The 17303-nt window shown below is 38.4% G+C and overlaps 1 protein-coding gene across 3 annotated transcripts in view; it reads left to right on the top strand.

Moving 5' to 3' along the window:
- The window catches only part of emp2 (epithelial membrane protein 2), an 18526-nt gene extending 1534 nt beyond the window's left edge, over positions 1 to 16992 (top strand). For all 3 annotated transcript variants that reach the window (XM_046866025.1, XM_046866027.1, XM_046866024.1), the window contains 4 exons: positions 13708 to 13817; positions 13965 to 14064; positions 15079 to 15219; positions 15869 to 16992. In XM_046866025.1, the coding sequence (XP_046721981.1) occupies positions 13740 to 13817; positions 13965 to 14064; positions 15079 to 15219; positions 15869 to 16038 (489 nt within the window). In that variant the 5' untranslated portion in view covers positions 13708 to 13739 and the 3' untranslated portion in view covers positions 16039 to 16992. The remainder of the gene's footprint in view (positions 1 to 13707; positions 13818 to 13964; positions 14065 to 15078; positions 15220 to 15868) is intronic.
- The last annotated feature ends 311 nt before the right edge of the window (positions 16993 to 17303 follow it).

The raw sequence follows: 17303 nt of genomic DNA, 5'->3' as shown, positions 1-17303 counted from the left end.
AATTAATAATGTTCGTTCTGCTCAATGCACGAGCTCTTTTTTCCCTCTCTTTTTCCAACCACAAAATATTCAGTATTTTTCAACATATTTTAAGTAAAGAATGAAATCGAATTTATAGAATTAATTCTTACGAATTTAAGCGGGAAAAATTTGTAAATTATTTAATTAAAACAATTACAAACAAAACAAGTCTGAGAGTTTGAGAGATGTTTACAGACACGGAAAAGTTGTACACAATGTCCGACATGCAAAATGTCGCCCCCTGGTGACAGCAGCTCCGCTTTACACACGCTCATTCCATTATTATTATTATTATTATTATTATTATTATTATTAATTTATTTATTTATTAGTGGGAACAATATAAAAAATTTCCACACCCAAGACTTGAAATCAGGAAACAGTTCATTTTTATCCTGTACAAGTTGCCTCTGCATCCACATCTAAAAAAAAACTTCTTACAGAAAGGTGCAACAGTTGCAGAAAAATGTTTTTGCAGTACTCAAGTTGCTTCTAACTTTAAAAAAAAAAGGTGCACAAGGGCAGACGTTTCTGTTTAGGGTTTTTTTTTTGTTTGTATGTTTGTTTTACTTTTATGGTCCCTTGATGGCATCCCCAATCATATCTTAGATATGTTTTAAGTCAATTTTATAAAGGCATTTAGTTTCTATTCTGTGTGGGTGCATGATTTCTATCCATCCATCTTGTAAAAATGTAAAAAATATGTTTCATTTGTCTGAATCAATTGATTTTTGTCCTTCTCGAGTTACTGAATAAAGCTGCGCTCAGGTGGCAAAGATCTTTGTGCTGTGGATTTGCATGGATGGATATTTTGCATATCGGGGATCAGAGCTCACAAAACCATCCTTGTCAGCACGCGCGTGTGTGTGTGTGTGTGTGTGTGTGTGTGTAATTGGGCATGCGAGCCTCCAGAGCCTTCAGCACATTCCATAGTGGTATGTGTTAGGGCGTTTTTTTTGGGATGGGGGGGATGGATGAAGAGATGGAGAAAGCGTGGTCGTGTGTGTGTGTGTGTGTGTGTGTCTGCGTGTAGTTGGGGGTTGGTCAGATTTCCGGACTGCAACACAAACACAATGAGCCGCGCCACTACGATTTGGGCGCCAGGATCCCACCCAGGCTGTTACAGAGCAGAAAAAACTGAACTTCAGACGAGTGTCAACGCTCCCAGAACGAGACGAGATGTTTATTATTGTGTAGCGGCACAAAGTGTCGGGTGTCCGACAGCGTTTACACTCTGGAGTAATAACTGTAGGCGGAAAAATAAATAAAAACACTTCCCATTGTGCTCAAGTTCAAGGTCAAAAGCAACTCTGGCTGATTTATTATTATTAATAGAAGTAGTGGTATTATGATGATAATGATGCACTATGTAGGGCTTCTTGCACACAAAAAAACATGCTTGTGATTGTTTTTTAAATTAAATTGTGAAATAGTGTTGAACTTAATTGCAAAAAACAAAACTAATTTCAATGCTCTGGTCTTTGTGAAGACGTTTAAAGGAGGCCATTTTAAACACGACTGTTTGGATTTATGTGAAGTAGTAATGCTTTAAAATACAGTTCAATTTAACTAAAGTTAATAAATACTTTCGAATTATTGATTTTGTTAATGAACTACCATAAATGAGGTACAGCACGCAATCTCGGTGTCAAAGTAAACAGCACGTGGTGTCAGTGATTGTCCTCTAGAGGCCACTCTTATACTGTATAACGCAACCCGGAAAAACTATCTGGATGGATTATTTTTTTTACTATCGGTGCCAATTAATTGCCAAAACTGATGAATTAATAATAATACTTCTTATTATAATAATATGTAATCATTTATTGCCATATAATATTATAAAAAAATTACTCACTATATATACTAATGTACAACTTTATTACATGTGAGTAATAATATTATAATATATATATTATAATATAATTTTTATAATATTTATAATATAAATAATAATAATACTTCTGGATGCACACATTTAATTATATTAGCGCAAATTCTGAATATTGAATATCGTGTAAATGTTTTAGTGCTCTGAAATAATACGTTGTGACTTTCTGGAAATTCTGGATGCTAAAAACCAAAACACCAGACAACTTTCGAATGAACAAATCAAGCAAACATGCACACGATTTGACATATGGAAGTGTTCGGTTCATTGTTCGCTTCATTTGTTCCTTTCAGAAAGCAAACCATTTTGCGAACCTTAACAATCTAGAAGCCGTCTTGATGCCCAACTGGAGATAAATTTTTTTCACCAGTGTGTATTAACATGGTAAGAGTGCGGCATAAATCACTGCTCATTATCTTCTAGGTTCTGTAGTGTTCCTGTAAGGTTCTTTAGGGGTTCCTGGGACGATAAAGCATTCTCAGGAGTCTAAAGATTCCATGTGAAAAACTTTGTTAAAGAAAAGCTTGGTTTCTTCACAAGGCCTACAATTGGAGAAGCTTTAAAGTGCATGAGCACAATGCACATCTAGGAGTGAAAATTCTTGATTCTGATTGGTTAAGGATCTGGTATCTAAAATAATGTGCAATACTTGGAATCATGAGTGAGTTCCTGAGCACAGAGTCGTGTTGAAATGGATTGGCCATCAGGAATTCTTGGAATCCTATGATTTTTGAGAAGATGAGGCCCAAGTGTTTAGACGTCATGCCGGAAAAGATGTTTGTTGAAAATTGCACTTTTCTTTGTGCAGGCCTTTGAGTTACGCGTCAACGTGTCTTTCAAGAGACAAAAACGTGACGAGGTGCCATTTTCCCGCTCGGATCTGTGGACACATTTGCATTGCAAAGTGACAGCCACAGTTACAGAACTGTGTCATTAGTGTTGTGGTGCTGCAGGGAAAAAGGAAGAGAGGTGGAAAAAATGAGGGCGACAATCCGGACTGCTTCTGTCACATTCTTTTTCCTGATAAAAAATAAATAAATAACGTATCGAGGTCAGGACATTTTTTTTTCGTCTGGGAAATTGCGAATGGGTTTTCAATATGAACATATTTTTACCTTTTTGGAATTGCGTGGTTGAGTGTGGCGTCTGTCTTTAGAGAGTGACACCAAACTGCTCAGGCGTGGCATGTCGTGATTTAATAAAAAAAAAAAAGGAAAAGAATTGAAATTCCTAAAGGTTCTTGGCTACAATGACGTTCCCTGTTCATGGCACACAAGATGGAAGAAACAGAAATGTCCCTTGAGAGGGTGGGGGTCCAGCAGGCGTAAAAACAGACGTCCACTTATGTAGGATTGAAGGATTTGCTTTCCCCCTCCCACACACACACAGATAAAAGGCATGATGTCTGAGCAGTTTTGTTTATAGAGGGGGTGGGTGGGGGGTATGGGGTTCTGTATACCCAGTGCATATGATATTTGCGCTCACATGACACACATGAGCGGCGTTTTAAAGACGAGAGCTTTTCTCGGCGCACCGAGCCGCAAGCTGTTATTTGCAGGAACAGACTAAACAAACGAGCGGCGCTCTGAGAGGTCGCTCGATTCTCGGGCTGGATCTCAGATCCTACACGTTACAGGGCAAAATTCTCGGATTCAAAACGCCCCTCTTCCTCGCACGTAACCGTAATCCGCTGCAGATGGAGAAGCTGAATAGAAGCCCTCAGTCGGGTCCATGTGCAGCAGTAGGAGGCTCCTCAGGAGTCAGATGGGTTTCTCTTTCTCTTTCTTTCTCAAAGGTTCTGGAGAGGATCCAAAAAGCGTGTGAAACTAATTTTCCTGCTCCCGCAGGCTCTACAACTGCAGGAAAACCCTCAACGTGGATATTTAACAAAAACAAACGGAAAAATCCACCAATGTCCAGCATCCAAATATAATTTTTTATCTCTGAAACTAGAGCTGAAATACAAAACAAATCATTAACCTTCACATCTATTCAAATTTATCTGAAGATAATTACGCGAGGTCCAGCAGCTCCAGCATCTTACAACCATTCCAAAAGAAAGTTTAAACAAATTATGAAGTGCATGCAGAGAAGTGATGCTAAATGTATTACAAGTCAATAAATCAGTGCATTGTTTTCTAAATATATACATCAAGTTTTAAACTAGTCAAGTTTTCCAACCAGTCCAAGTTTTACACTAGTCCCGTTTTCCAACCAGTCCAAGTTATAAACTAGTCCAGTTTTCCAACCAGTCCAACTTTTAAACTAGTCCAGTTTTCCAACCAGTCCAACTTTTAAACTAGTCCCGTTTTCCAACCAGACCAAGTTTTAAACTAGTCCCATTTTCCAACCAGTCCAAGTTTTAAACTAGTCCAGTTTTCCAACCAGTCCAACTTTTAAACTAGTCCAGTTTTCCAACCAGTCCAACTCTTAAACTAGTCCAGTTTTCCAACCAGTCCAACTTTTAAACAAGTCCAGTTTTCCAACCAGTCCAACTTTTAAACTAGTCCAGTTTTCCAACCAGTCCAACTCTTAAACTAGTCCAGTTTTCCAACCAGTCCAACTTTTAAACTAGTCCAGTTTTCCAACCAGTCCAACTTTTAAATGAGTCCAAGCTTTAAACCAAGTTTTAACCTAGTCCAAATATCCAGTTTGAACACTAGCCTGATTGTTATTATTTTTTAAACAGTCCAGTTTTCAAATCCTAGATTGTCCAATTTGCCCAGTTTTCCTAATAGACCGTGTTTTAAACTAGGTTTTCAAATAGCCCAAAAACCAGCCTTCCATAGTCATTCCAATTCTATGATCATGATATCAAAGTAAACTGCATGTTTAAGAGTATTGTGAATATCAGTGGTGTTTGTAGAGCAACGACAGGCTCCGGTGTTAATCTCGGGAATTGTTCGATAGCTGCCTAATATGTGGAATGTTTTGTGGCAAGAGGTGGAAGTGCTGATGATATCTGCCATGGCGTTCACATTAAACATCTACATCCAGCTAAATCAGAGTGTAATCCAGGGGTAAAGGTGATCATTTGAGACTCCGTAAGGTTAACAACAGCTTAATCTCCTCCTGCCCATGATGTTTTTTTGGACAGTGAAATAAGAAAGAGATGTGTGATGGAACACCTTGAGGAGATGAGTAAGGTCGCTGTTTCTCATGTCTCTCAAGAAGATTTCTTCTTTGTGTTGATTCCACACTAATACCAGGTCTCCAGTGGGTGTGGTTGAGGTTACGAGAAGGTTACAGTCCCCCGAAGCAGAATTCACTTTGTCTCTGTGCATTAAAACCTCGACGCTGGCTGCCTGCCAACGCTGGATTTTGTGTTTTTTCCAGAAATAAAGCTGATCGCTGCACACAATACGACACCCCAAGGAACAACGAGGAAGACACAATTAAAGAGGTCAGAGGCAGAGCGGAGTCTCGGCTGTTACCGATTCGCTAATCAACCCTGGTCGAGGTTTTAGAGTTGTAAAAAAGCGAGGCTTAGGAACGTCTGAGGCGTCGCTAAGGGCCTGTAAAAAGAAGCTTTGTGCTGAACTGTGCTCTGGGACAGAACTCCAGTTTGGTAAACAGAGAGGTAATTGGCAAAGGTAATTGTGCTCCAAATGTAAGATTCTTTAGCCCCAGGGAAGGTAAGAACATGATTACAGGCAACAGTGAGTATAAACCAGAACAGAAGCTTCCAGAAAGTCCTGCTTTTCAACAACAGTAATTCGAACCCCTGCTATATGGTTGCACAAGCCGTGGCAGATGCCTTCATGAGTATGAGACATGAAACGATAAGGCACCAATGCATGTCGATTTCTCACTTAATTTACGGCCTTTAACAGACTTGGATGTCGATTCCGTCAGTCCTCACGGCCTTGTGTTCCGAGCTGCGAAGGAAAAAAACCTTCTCGTTCCTTCTCCATTCTCTGCAGCTCATGAAACCTCCCAAGTCTCGCGTTTTTTCTTTCTTTCTTGAGCTACGAGGTGGAAACTGTGGAATAAACCTGCTGACGACGAATACCTAAGAGCTGGACGTCAAGACCACAGCTGCTGTCGAACTCAGCTCTGAAACATTAACTGCACGGATTCCCTCAGAAGGGAAACTCTTTTTCCTATTGACTCATTTTCACTCCAACACGTCTTGGTCGAGGTTCTGTCCTTAAAAAAAGGTCATGTGGTACTTAATGGGACTTTTTGACATGTCTCCAGATCTGTGGTGGACAATAAGGAAGTCAATTTAATTTATATACTTTTTACGTATCTCAAATTTCTCAAGTATTTCAATTTGGAGAGACTTTAACTTTAACTCCATTTCAAAGTCAATTAATCCTCTTTTTACTTAACTACATTTAGTGAAATCATTCAATCAAAAACAAATTTTTATTTACGAGGATACAAACTTAAATGCTCAAATGCAGCGAGTCACCAATCAGGGTCGAGCACATGCTCTGTTTTACACGTGTTCTGATTGGCGCTTGTTCAGTTCAGCATCAGTTCAACATCAAGCAGAACATTTAGAGAGGAATAAATGATTAAGAAACTCCAGACTCAGTGTTTAACTCATTAATATCATTCTATTAATAGATTAATGTGTTAAGAGTAGCATCAGAGTCTTTTCACATAAACTGAGTCGAAGTTACAAAAATGATAATAGGACACATTATACCCATAATAAATCAGTACTTTGGATACTTGAGTACATTTGAAGGCAAATGCATTTATTTTGACTCAAGTGAAAGTTTAAAGGGACACTTTTTCTGGAGTCACATTTTACCGAGTGAATCTCTATTTTAACTTCGTCCACCACTGATCGAGATCAAGCGTCAAACTCCCGGGTTGTGATATCACCAGGTTTTGGTTGATCACCCTTGCCCAGTTAGGTGGAACTCTCAGATGATTCATTGAGTCTCCAGGTTCAGTCAGAGGTGAAGGTGTAAAACAAAAGAGGCTGGTGAGGAAATTATTGCTTATGAAATAAACGACAACAGGAATTAACCTTTATCAAGGGCAAATATACATGGACAAACAACAAATGTCCCAATTTTGGAAAACCAAACTGATCATCTGAGAGCGTGACATACAGTCGGTTTGTTCCTCACGTATGAACCAACACTTATTAAACACCACTTAATATGCTACATATAGTTTCATCATATTCACAAATTCATCATCTCATGAACCGTGAAACCGGTTCCTGCAGGGATCTCTGACACTTCTTCCACGACTGCTCCGGCCAACCTGGAAGCACGACGCAGACTTGTGTGGCTTGTGATTTTTATGCAAAAGACTAAAAAAACCCACAGATGAAACACATTCGAAGGCAGAGTCAGCTTTTCCACCGAGCAGGACGAAGGGAAGGAGCGAGGTGGATTAGCAGCTGGATTTGTCTCCAGAGTATTCACACGTCTTCTTCTTTTTTTTTTTTTCGCCGACTGATGAGACTGCTGACTCGGTCAATCTGAAGGCTGCAGACTAATCCCGGGAATTCTTTCGCAAAAAAAAAAACGTTTGTAATTTTGAGGAATTCCCTTCCTGTTTTTCAAAGCTGCATTTCTTTTTTGCTTTGTGCAGCAGATGTTGTGATGCAGATGTTCACAAAAAATGATAGATTATTTCAAGTATAAAGATGTCATATGGGTTCATAGCTACAGAAATATTAATTCTGCCCCATCAGCCCTTCATTTATGGTTCTTCTATTATTTTCCTCTCCTCCTACTCCTTCTTGACCGTCCTCCCTCTGTTATTTTCCACTCATCCTCTTTCATTGTTCCTCCCAACGTCTTTCTTCTTTGTGCTTTCTTTCCTTCTGTCATTCCTTTCATTCTTTCTTGAATATTTCATCTTCTTTCTTTCTTCTTTATGAGTTCAATTCGAGCAAATTTGAGCTCTCCAGACTGTCTCGGGATTCGACCTCATGACCTTCTAGAACAGAACCTCAATGGCAGTTCAGCACAGCATCAGGGAATCGTCTAGACAACACAATAACGCTCTTGTTTCGGATTTGCTTTGGTCCGTTGCTGTGTGTGTGTTGTGGTTTTTTCTCTGTGTCTGATGTGAAAGCGTGTATGTGAGTTCCAATATTAGGAATTTCCGTCTGAAAGTTGACCTCGTTGCCACGTGTGGAGAATCTGGGTGACGTGGGGGAAAAAAAAACGACACTGATTTGTTTATTTTAGGTCTGTATGGTGGTGTCCATATGTCTTTCACTGTTTGTGAAAAAACATTAATAATTATTTGAAAAATTATAACTGGATCCAAAAAACTAAGAAAAACCAAATCTGATGCCAGTTCAGAGCTACAGAGCTGATGGAAAAAACCTTGTAACCACCCATAAATGCATAGAGGATTTTTTCTTTCTCTATATAGATGTGTCCAATGGTGTATGTAAGCATTTATATCTCTTGCCATGTCGTCATTTTGGAAAACAAGGATTTAGCTTTATGATCCAAAATCGGTTGCAGCTCCGCACCAACACTACCGTACTTGTGCCTCATGGCTGGCGTGGTATTTTTTCCCACCCCTTGTTTTCATTTCTCTCCCTCCATTTTTCCCGGCTCCTCCCCTCAACTCCTCCTACGTCTCTTGAGTAAATCAACAGAAGGCGGCAGCTACGTAAATTTAGACCATGTGTGGAACGAGTCTGTTCCCAACCTCCCACTGGATGTTCTTCCCCAGAAGCAATCCATGACTCCCTCCAGCTTTAAAGGAAGAGAGGGGAAGGAAGGTGTTTGGGGGCTGAAGTCGTGGTAGAGTCAGCACCTCCTGGTGCACGTTTGTCAAGACTCTTCTCTAATTGCGTTTTCACTGCTAAAGAACTCGCATTTAAATACAATTCTAACAAAATGCAGGTTGTGATGGATCGGCCCCAATTATCTTCTCAATTAAAAGTCAGATCATTATCGGGTTCTTTGATTCCTACATCAGAAGTCGTTGTTGTCACAGCCGATAAACCGTCACCTACACTCCAGGAACGTGAAAAAAGCTCTGTTTTAATCCGATAATCTGATTGGGGGTCTTTCTATTGCATAAAGGAAGTTAGGATTCATCGTTTCCCAGTTCATGTCACAGCTCCTATTTTCGTGAAGAAAAATTGACATATTTGTGAGATGTGCACACTGTGCTTTCAGGCTTTCTGCTTTTTTTTAAGCTCACAACCAGACGTAAAAAAGACGAGGGCTGCAGCTGCTGCCAGGCTGTAGAAATGTTCTTGTGGAGAATTCAATTACAGCTAGCAGAAGAAGAAGAAGAAGAAGAGTTTGTGTGTGAGCCGTTTCAGAACGACCTGCAAGGCAGTTAAGGATGTTCTGTATTTAAAAGAACTGCATCCTTATGAGTCATGTATTGTACATTTCTCAGTTTAAGGTGGTGCTGCTTTTTACGTGTCACGTGCACTTTACAGAAGAGAAATTCTTGAAATTTCTTCTTCAATTATGCCAGCGATGTTAGGAAGCTGGGGTCAGTCGCAGGGTCGGCCACAGCCATAACCACTGAACTACCACTTCCTCATGTGTTTTATGTGAGGAATTTCACACTTCCTGCCCTCCGTATACAGCTAATCCCCGAGTTACAATGGAGATGTGTTCTGATGATCCTCATCGTAAATATTGTCGGGATCAATAAGTCAGGATGTGGCCTGAGCCTACCAAGGAATTATGACGAATGATTTAACACAATACAGTACATAATTTAGCAAAACGGTACAATTTACAGTGCTGTAATAAATAAACTTTAGAGGATATATGCATGTGGCCGGTGTGAGCGCGTGGACTAGCGTCGGTTTGTGAGTACAGGACGGAGCCAGACACCGTCTTTTTCTTTGTCTGGCAAAAAAAGAGAGACACAAGAGCTACATTTGGGTTTTTAAACACCCAAAAAAATAATATGCACTCAAACACAGAGACAACTGAACTCGCTGACCAGAGCAAATCAGCGTCCCAACGTATCGCACTGCATATACGCTGCCACGTTTGCGTGAAACGTAAAATATTTGTCCTGTCGCCATCATCGACATAAGATCGAAACATCGTAAGTCCAACCATCATAACTTGTTCTCGCCTTATAGCAGCTAGAAACGGTCTTTCCTTCATCAGCCTCTCTTTATTCTCCTACCTCATGCGCTGACACTGGAGAACCTTCCGTACATGCAAAATGAACAGCTTTTTATCGAAAAAGCTATAATCATATATGTTTCTCAGCCAGCTTTTAAAATAAATCAAACCCATCAGAACAAGCAGATGAACATAATCTTTACATCTCAAGTGGGTCAGTTAAGAAACATAAAGAAACATTTTTGAAATCCCAGTTTGAATGTGGTTTTGGCAGAATTCTACTATTAAGAGATTCTGAAAGACTATATATATATATATATATAAACACTACCATTTGACTCTCAGCTCTACTGGCAGCAATGCCTTTAACATCCTTGTAGAAGAAGTGAATATAAACGAATGTGTTTTGAGAACGCGAGTTCCTGCAGGGTGGAGGTCCAAACTGCACTATTTTTTACTTCCTGAGAGTCAGATATCTATTTTTGGTTCACCCTTTTCATGTACCACAAATGCTGAGATTGTTTTTTTTGGATTTGACTTCCCTGATCCTGAAATTTATAGAAATTCTAATACACACGATTATACTTGTCGAATTTCGTGAAAAAAAGGGTTACGACCTTCACACCTGTCTTTGACTGTTACCACAGTGCAAATATTTATTGCTCAGATGTGAGACTGTGCTGTTTCTTTACATCAAAGGTCCCCAAACTGTGGCCCACTGGCTAAATACGACTCCCACATGTTGAACGGCCATCTGAACAATGCCAGAGACATATTTTGAAAATGTAAATTTTAAATGTTTTTCTCGTATCCTATCTGTATTTAATAATCAAGTTAGTCTTTTGAAATAAAATGTCCCTTAGTTATTAATTAAGGTCGAGGTGCCGGTAGTTGATTGCCGGAACTGTCAGCTATCAGCAAAAACCCATACCGATAGTTTTTCCGGTTCGCTGCCATTAAAAGAGCGGCCTCTAGAGGTGAATCACTGATGCCACGTGCTGTTTGTTTTTATACCTGAAATGCGATGCTGCTGAGAGTACTATATTTATTATTTATAATTTTATTAATTATATATTTATATTTATTAATTAATATATTCAAATTTACTTCCTTTAGTTTATTTTCATGTTTCAGTACTGGGTTTTTTTTTATGTTTGTAATAAAATTCAGTGCTATTTTACATGAATTTTATGTTTGCTTTTTTTAATCCAGTTTCCATTTTAAAAACTATCGGTTATCAGCATGTACGATCAAACCCAGCTATCGCTATCGGCTAAATCTTTCTAGATATCTCTAAATCTATCGCTCGACCTCTAGATTCACCCACATGCATATAGTAATTCCATATTGAAAACGACATGCCTTGGTCCGACGCCGATTGAGAAGACACCACTGTGAGATGATTTAGACGCGGAGTTAGCCCATACCCGTTAGACTCGTAGCTCCAGTAGTGTTGAAATGATGTTTGCTGGATATGAACTTTAAGGGTCACAGCGGTTTGTATTGTTTAGTCAGCAGAAGCCCACGAGGCCTCGCTGAAGTTCGTGTCTCGAGGCTTTACTGCACTCGTAGCCAAATCTTTGGCTGAATGCGGACTCAGACGTGATCTCAGAGCGCACGCTACAGCCACAGCATGACCTCATCAGCTTTAAAGGCAAAACGCTACGCTCTCGCTGAAGTGTATTGAATTCTCAAACTATTCCGAGGCACAGCTTGTGATCAGAAGGGTTTCGTGAGCGAGCCAATGCGTTCAATCACGCCTCTTGTTTTCGTGTTTATTTGGCCATTGTACAGCTCTCATCGTAATGAGATCTCGGGGAGATCTCTTTATTGCACTCTCTGAGATGAGGCTGATAATTAAAACACCTGGGACCCTAAACTGTCGGTTTGCCTGTTTGCCTGTTTGTTTTGATCCCTGGAGGAGCAAAAAGTTTTCTTTGTTCCATATGTAGGCAATTAAAAGGTCGAGAGGTTTGTATGAAACATGGTTCTGGTGTAAAATAATCCAGAGTGTCAGACTGCTGCAGGTTTGGAATTCGCTTCTGCTCTGATGCACCTGATTCCTCGGCTAATTAACGAGCTGCAGCAGGTGTGAATGAGGAGGTGAAACTCTAAACTGTGAATTTTCTATTTTTAGTCTATTTTTTTTGGCAGGTTTATTTTTTTCAAACTTAAAACAACTTGCACGTGAGGAAAAATACTGAACACACGGAGAGATCAGACCACCAGATGCACCAGATGACAACAAGAAAGACAAAGCTGTCAGTCAAACCAGAACCTGATTGAATGTCTGAAATTAGAATGCATTTTTTTCCAATCTATCGTATTTTTGGCATCAAAAATAAAAAGAATAGTTTTGGACAACAGCACAGTATAAAAAAACAATAGTTTTTCCAGGTTGCATTATACGAGAGTGGCCTCTAGAGGTGAATCACAGATGTCGCGCCTTTTTAAAATTAATTTTAGATTTGTTTTGATTTATTTCGTGTTACTTTTTGTTTTAGTTTGAATGCATATCTTGTATTTTCCTCGATATTTATTTATAATTATTTCATTTAGCACTTTTCATTATTCAGTTTGTTATTATGAAGTTCAGTACTATTTTACATGGTTGATTAAAAAATCGGTTGATTGTTCGGTTTTTGGCAAGTTTGATCCTACCTAGCTATCGGTATCTGTAAAATGCTCTATCGTTCGACCTTTGATTGCAATGCTGTTTTTGGATTCAGGTATTTGGATTAAGACCAACAGGAAATAAACTGGTGCAAATGTTCTTCACCAAGGTCTGCTGGTTACTGTTTGAAATGTTTAGTGGAAATAAATGCCCAACAAATACTGGTTTTGGTTCTGGATTGAATGTTGAAGCATCGACTCCAGCTGTACATGTTTATTTATCCGTTGGCAGAAGATTTTACCCACAGTGACTTTAATGCTCGGATCTAACGGGCAGCACGATTACTGCAGCAGTTTCTAACAACTGACGAGAAGCACCAGTCGCAAAGCAATCAAGCTGCAGAAACCAGACAAAAGAGCTAATTCTAAAATTGCTCTATGGGAATTTCGATTTTCCTACCAACAGAACCTGGGATTAACATATTTTATTTTATTTGTTTATATCCTTGATGCTTTAGCATTTAGTTCTTACTTAAGTAAGAACCATCATCATCAAGAACTTGCTGATGAGTAACCTACCCTGTAATAAATAGAGGAAAAGGTGTGACCAGCGAGTTTTTAGACAGTTGAAGAGTTAATAACGTTGGAGAAGGGGATAGTTCTTACATTATAAGACTTGAAGATTTGAAGGTGATCCTTCTTGCAGGTTGAGATTTTTAACCAACTAACATGTTGCCTAAAGGGGGAAAATTTCCAGGTAATTTCCATAAGCTTTCTATGGACACTTCATCTGGGGCGTTGGAAACTTTTCACAAATTAATGGGAATTAATTTGAAATTAGGGGACATTTACATTAACTGTATTATATACAAACATAAATTTAATCTAGTTTGATCATAAGCTGACATGCATGAAAATTTATACAGATTTACATTTTTGACTTTGTTAGTATAATTTTACAGCTTACACACAGCACAAGGACTTTTTAAGCATAAATGTATGTAATATTTAATTAATTTAAGTGGATACATTCCAAGATGGAATGTTACCAGTTTTGAAAATTACCAGAACTTTGCAACCCTAGACCTCATGTGCAGTCATGTTCCTCATCTCAACCAGTGCAAATGTTCATGTTTCCCACAGGTTAGATTCATCCTCCTACTCCAGTGTCAGCCATGTTGGTGATTTTGGCTTTCATCATCCTCTTTCACATTATCTCAGCGATACTGCTTTTCATAGCGACTATCCACAATGTGAGTATGTGATCATCACAAGGAGCCCTTTTTCGCTTTAAGAACCTTTAGGACAATGTGCACTAGAATAAAAAATATGTTGGCATCTGAATTTTTTAAAATTTTTGTCATACTGAAACAAACCATATCTTTTGATATATCTCATAGGCTTGGTGGTTTACAACAAATGGAAACTTCTACACTGATCTGTGGCACATCTGCAACATCACTTGTGAAGAGATTCCAAAGAGTGCAACCAGTGATGCAGGTAAGTTCTTAGAACCAGGTTTTTACATCTTTCAGTGATTTTTAAATGAACTGAAGACTAGGTTGAATATTTTTGCGTCTTAAGGCCCATTTTTATACTTTATTACCAGGTGATGTGTTTAAGTTGAGTAGATTGATCCTAAACCACAGATCATCATGACATGTTGTTCAGTGATCATTAATCCCATGGTTCCTGGTTACAATACAGAGCAAAACTTGTTGTGGTTTCTATGAATTCTTCTTGGAAATATGGGGTTGAAGGTCTGGATTAGTGGTACCCCCAGATCTTTCATTCAAAAATGTTAGCAATTATGGTGGAACATGATGAAGATCCTGACTCCATGTAGCTGGCTTGCTGGTTTGACAGATATGAGGTGCAGATGTCATGGTTGATTGAAGTCAGGAAAGGCTTCAGACAGATGTGGAAAGCAGTTTGCCAGCTGAGGAATCCCTACCCATACTATTCCTGCAGAAATCTGGAACAGTATGAGCTTCCAGATGTAAATAGACAACAAAAAAAGACTAGATTTGTAACATGCCAACAGATGGCTGTATGCACAGTCACAGTGAGCACCGACCTTCATAAGTCAGTGAGCCAAAAGACATCATCCTGTGTACATCATGAGCCGTTCGAGGTGTTTTGAGTGGTATGCGTGTTTCGAGAGTGGAAGAACATCACTGGAAAACCACCAGAGTTCAGGAAGACATCAGATGAGCTCAACCTCCGAAAATGCCAGAACCGTTAACTTAATAATGGCTCTCTAGCTACAGACGGTGGTGGCAGTCATTTCACAATGCAATGAATGCCAGGTCAAGGAGTCTGGTACAATCTAAACTTCCAGATATTATGTAGGTCAAACATGCGGGATCAGGAGACAAACTGGTCTTACTCATGGACTTTAAAGGGAGCACCAACAATAACCCAAATCTAGCAATGTTTTTTTATAGAACTTGTTGATTCCAGTCCTTGTTGCAACAGTAAATTCTCTACCTGAACCTGACCTTTTTCTCCCAGGTTATCTTCAGACCGTGCAGGCTACCATGATTCTAGCCACCATGCTGTGCTGTGTGGACTTATTCGTCTTCATTCTTCAGCTTTTCCGTTTAAAGCAGGGAGAAAGATTCGTCTTCACGGCCGTCATTCAGCTCTTGTCTGGTGAGTACCATGGACAGCATTCCTTTTTGGGGTTATAGTGAAATGTTCAATGATGGTGTCACAGGTGAAGTAAAATTCTCAGAGGGTTTTATATTCCACTACAATTTGCAGTTAGATTTTTAAATTTATCCACTTAATGTTACTCTTTTTTGTCTCTCCTGAAGATAATGAGAAAACTACGCCAGTCCAGGGAGGCCATGCACTATGACATTTTTTGTTTTCTCGTGATCACGACTTCATTTTCCAACCCCTAATAAAAAGCTTGTGCCCTGTGAATGACACCCTCCTTCTCAAGTGTCGGACATTGATGATGCTGTCAAGATCACAAGAAAACCAATTTTGTTAAGGCGAGAAAATTAATTCGCGATACGAGAAAACAATTTTCGTGTTCGAGATCAGGAGAAAACAAGAGAATTTAGAGTGCAAACTCCCCCGTCCTGAACAAAATCTACAGCTTTTATGTTTGACTGTTACTGGAGACTCCTTCAGAAAATTTTTAATGTTTAAATATAAAAAAAAAAAATACTTCTGATCTTTCTGACCAACCAAGAGCAAAAATTCAGCAGCATTGTGGTGTAATAAATATGAAGATTCTACATTTCAAAATTATTTAAAGACTTGCATTCTGATTGGTTTCTTTTCTGTGCAGCGTTGTGTGTGCTGATCGCGGTGTTGGTCTACATGGCCGAGCGGAAGTCTTTCCAAAATCCAAACATTTGGGAAGGAAACTACGGCTACTCCTTTGTTCTCGCTTGGGTGGCTTTCCCAATGACCTTCATCAGCGGCATCATGTATTTAGTGCTGCGTAAGCGCAAGTAGACGCCTTACAACAGCCCACCTCAACCGACCTTCGCCGTCGGAATTTATTGTAAATATTGTCCTTTTTTTTAATATGGAGATCCAAAACATTGTCAAAACATAACATTTAAAAAAAAAATTAAATACAAAAAAAATAAAGAATAATGTTAAACATTTAATACTGGAAATGAATATTTTTCTGTGCTATGCAATTTTAACCCTTTATGTTTTTTTGTTCTAAATTGTTTTTATTTTTGGACAAGACAAATTAGAAGTAGAAAAACCACTATTTAGGTTTTTTTTTCCAAAATGTTATTTAAAAAACAAACAAACAAACACTATATAGTATAAATTTGGCTTAATAAAATAATTAATCAACAAATCAGATTTAAAAAAAAAAAAAAAAAGATGCTGCCAAATATTTCGAGCACTACATCATACTTGAAGCTGAACAAAAGCAAGGCTGGATGTGACGCCTTTTTTTGTGAATCTATTTCTTAATTCAGAGTATTTCTTCTGTAAACTAAGGTTGTAGTTATATTGCATGTTTTATTTTACCTGCATTTAGCTTATTAGATATTCTAGGTAACATGAATTATAGTTCATTAGACATTGTAATAAGTTTTGAGTGATTGGGGATTGAAAATGAGTTTTGTGGGTTTGTTTTTCTTTCATTCTTATGTTTTTTGATGTTTTGAAATGCTTCAAATAATTTAGGAGACATTTATTTATGTTTTTTTTGTAATGAAGTATTATTTCATCAAGCTTGAATATGTTTGTTTTACTGAAGGCTCTTCTTAAAAAAATGGAGTGAAATCATAATGGCAGCTTTTTTCTTTTTTTAATCTTTTGCTTATTTTTTTTTGTTTTAAGATCTGTCCAGTTGCCTGTATTTTGTTTAGTCAGTGACTGAACCCATCCAAGGGCTCATTTTCTGCATTTCTGAAGTTCAAATAAATGTATTTTTACTTTAAATCCTTGTCACTGTTTGAGTTTTAGCTTTGTTATTTTGCTTTCAGATTTGTTTCTTACAGCTTCAGGACTTATATATATAATAATCTAAAAGGTCCATATATTAATATACAAATGTATTCATTGTGAAACTAAATTGGTTGTTTTGGAAAGAGCTGCAGCATCAAATATTAAACTTTCATTCATTAATAGATGAATGAATGACATCATCAGCACGTTTCCTGAGTTACTAAACTTGTTGCCCTAAAATTAGTTCTAGAGGCATAACAGGGAATTCTTCCCCAATTCAATTACAGTAGACACATTTTCATATA

Source organism: Silurus meridionalis, chromosome 14 (genome assembly GCF_014805685.1).
Source record: "Silurus meridionalis isolate SWU-2019-XX chromosome 14, ASM1480568v1, whole genome shotgun sequence".
Lineage (NCBI taxonomy): Eukaryota > Metazoa > Chordata > Actinopteri > Siluriformes > Siluridae > Silurus > Silurus meridionalis.
Note: the sequence above shows the minus strand (reverse complement) of the source record. Positions and strands in the feature narration are given on the sequence as shown.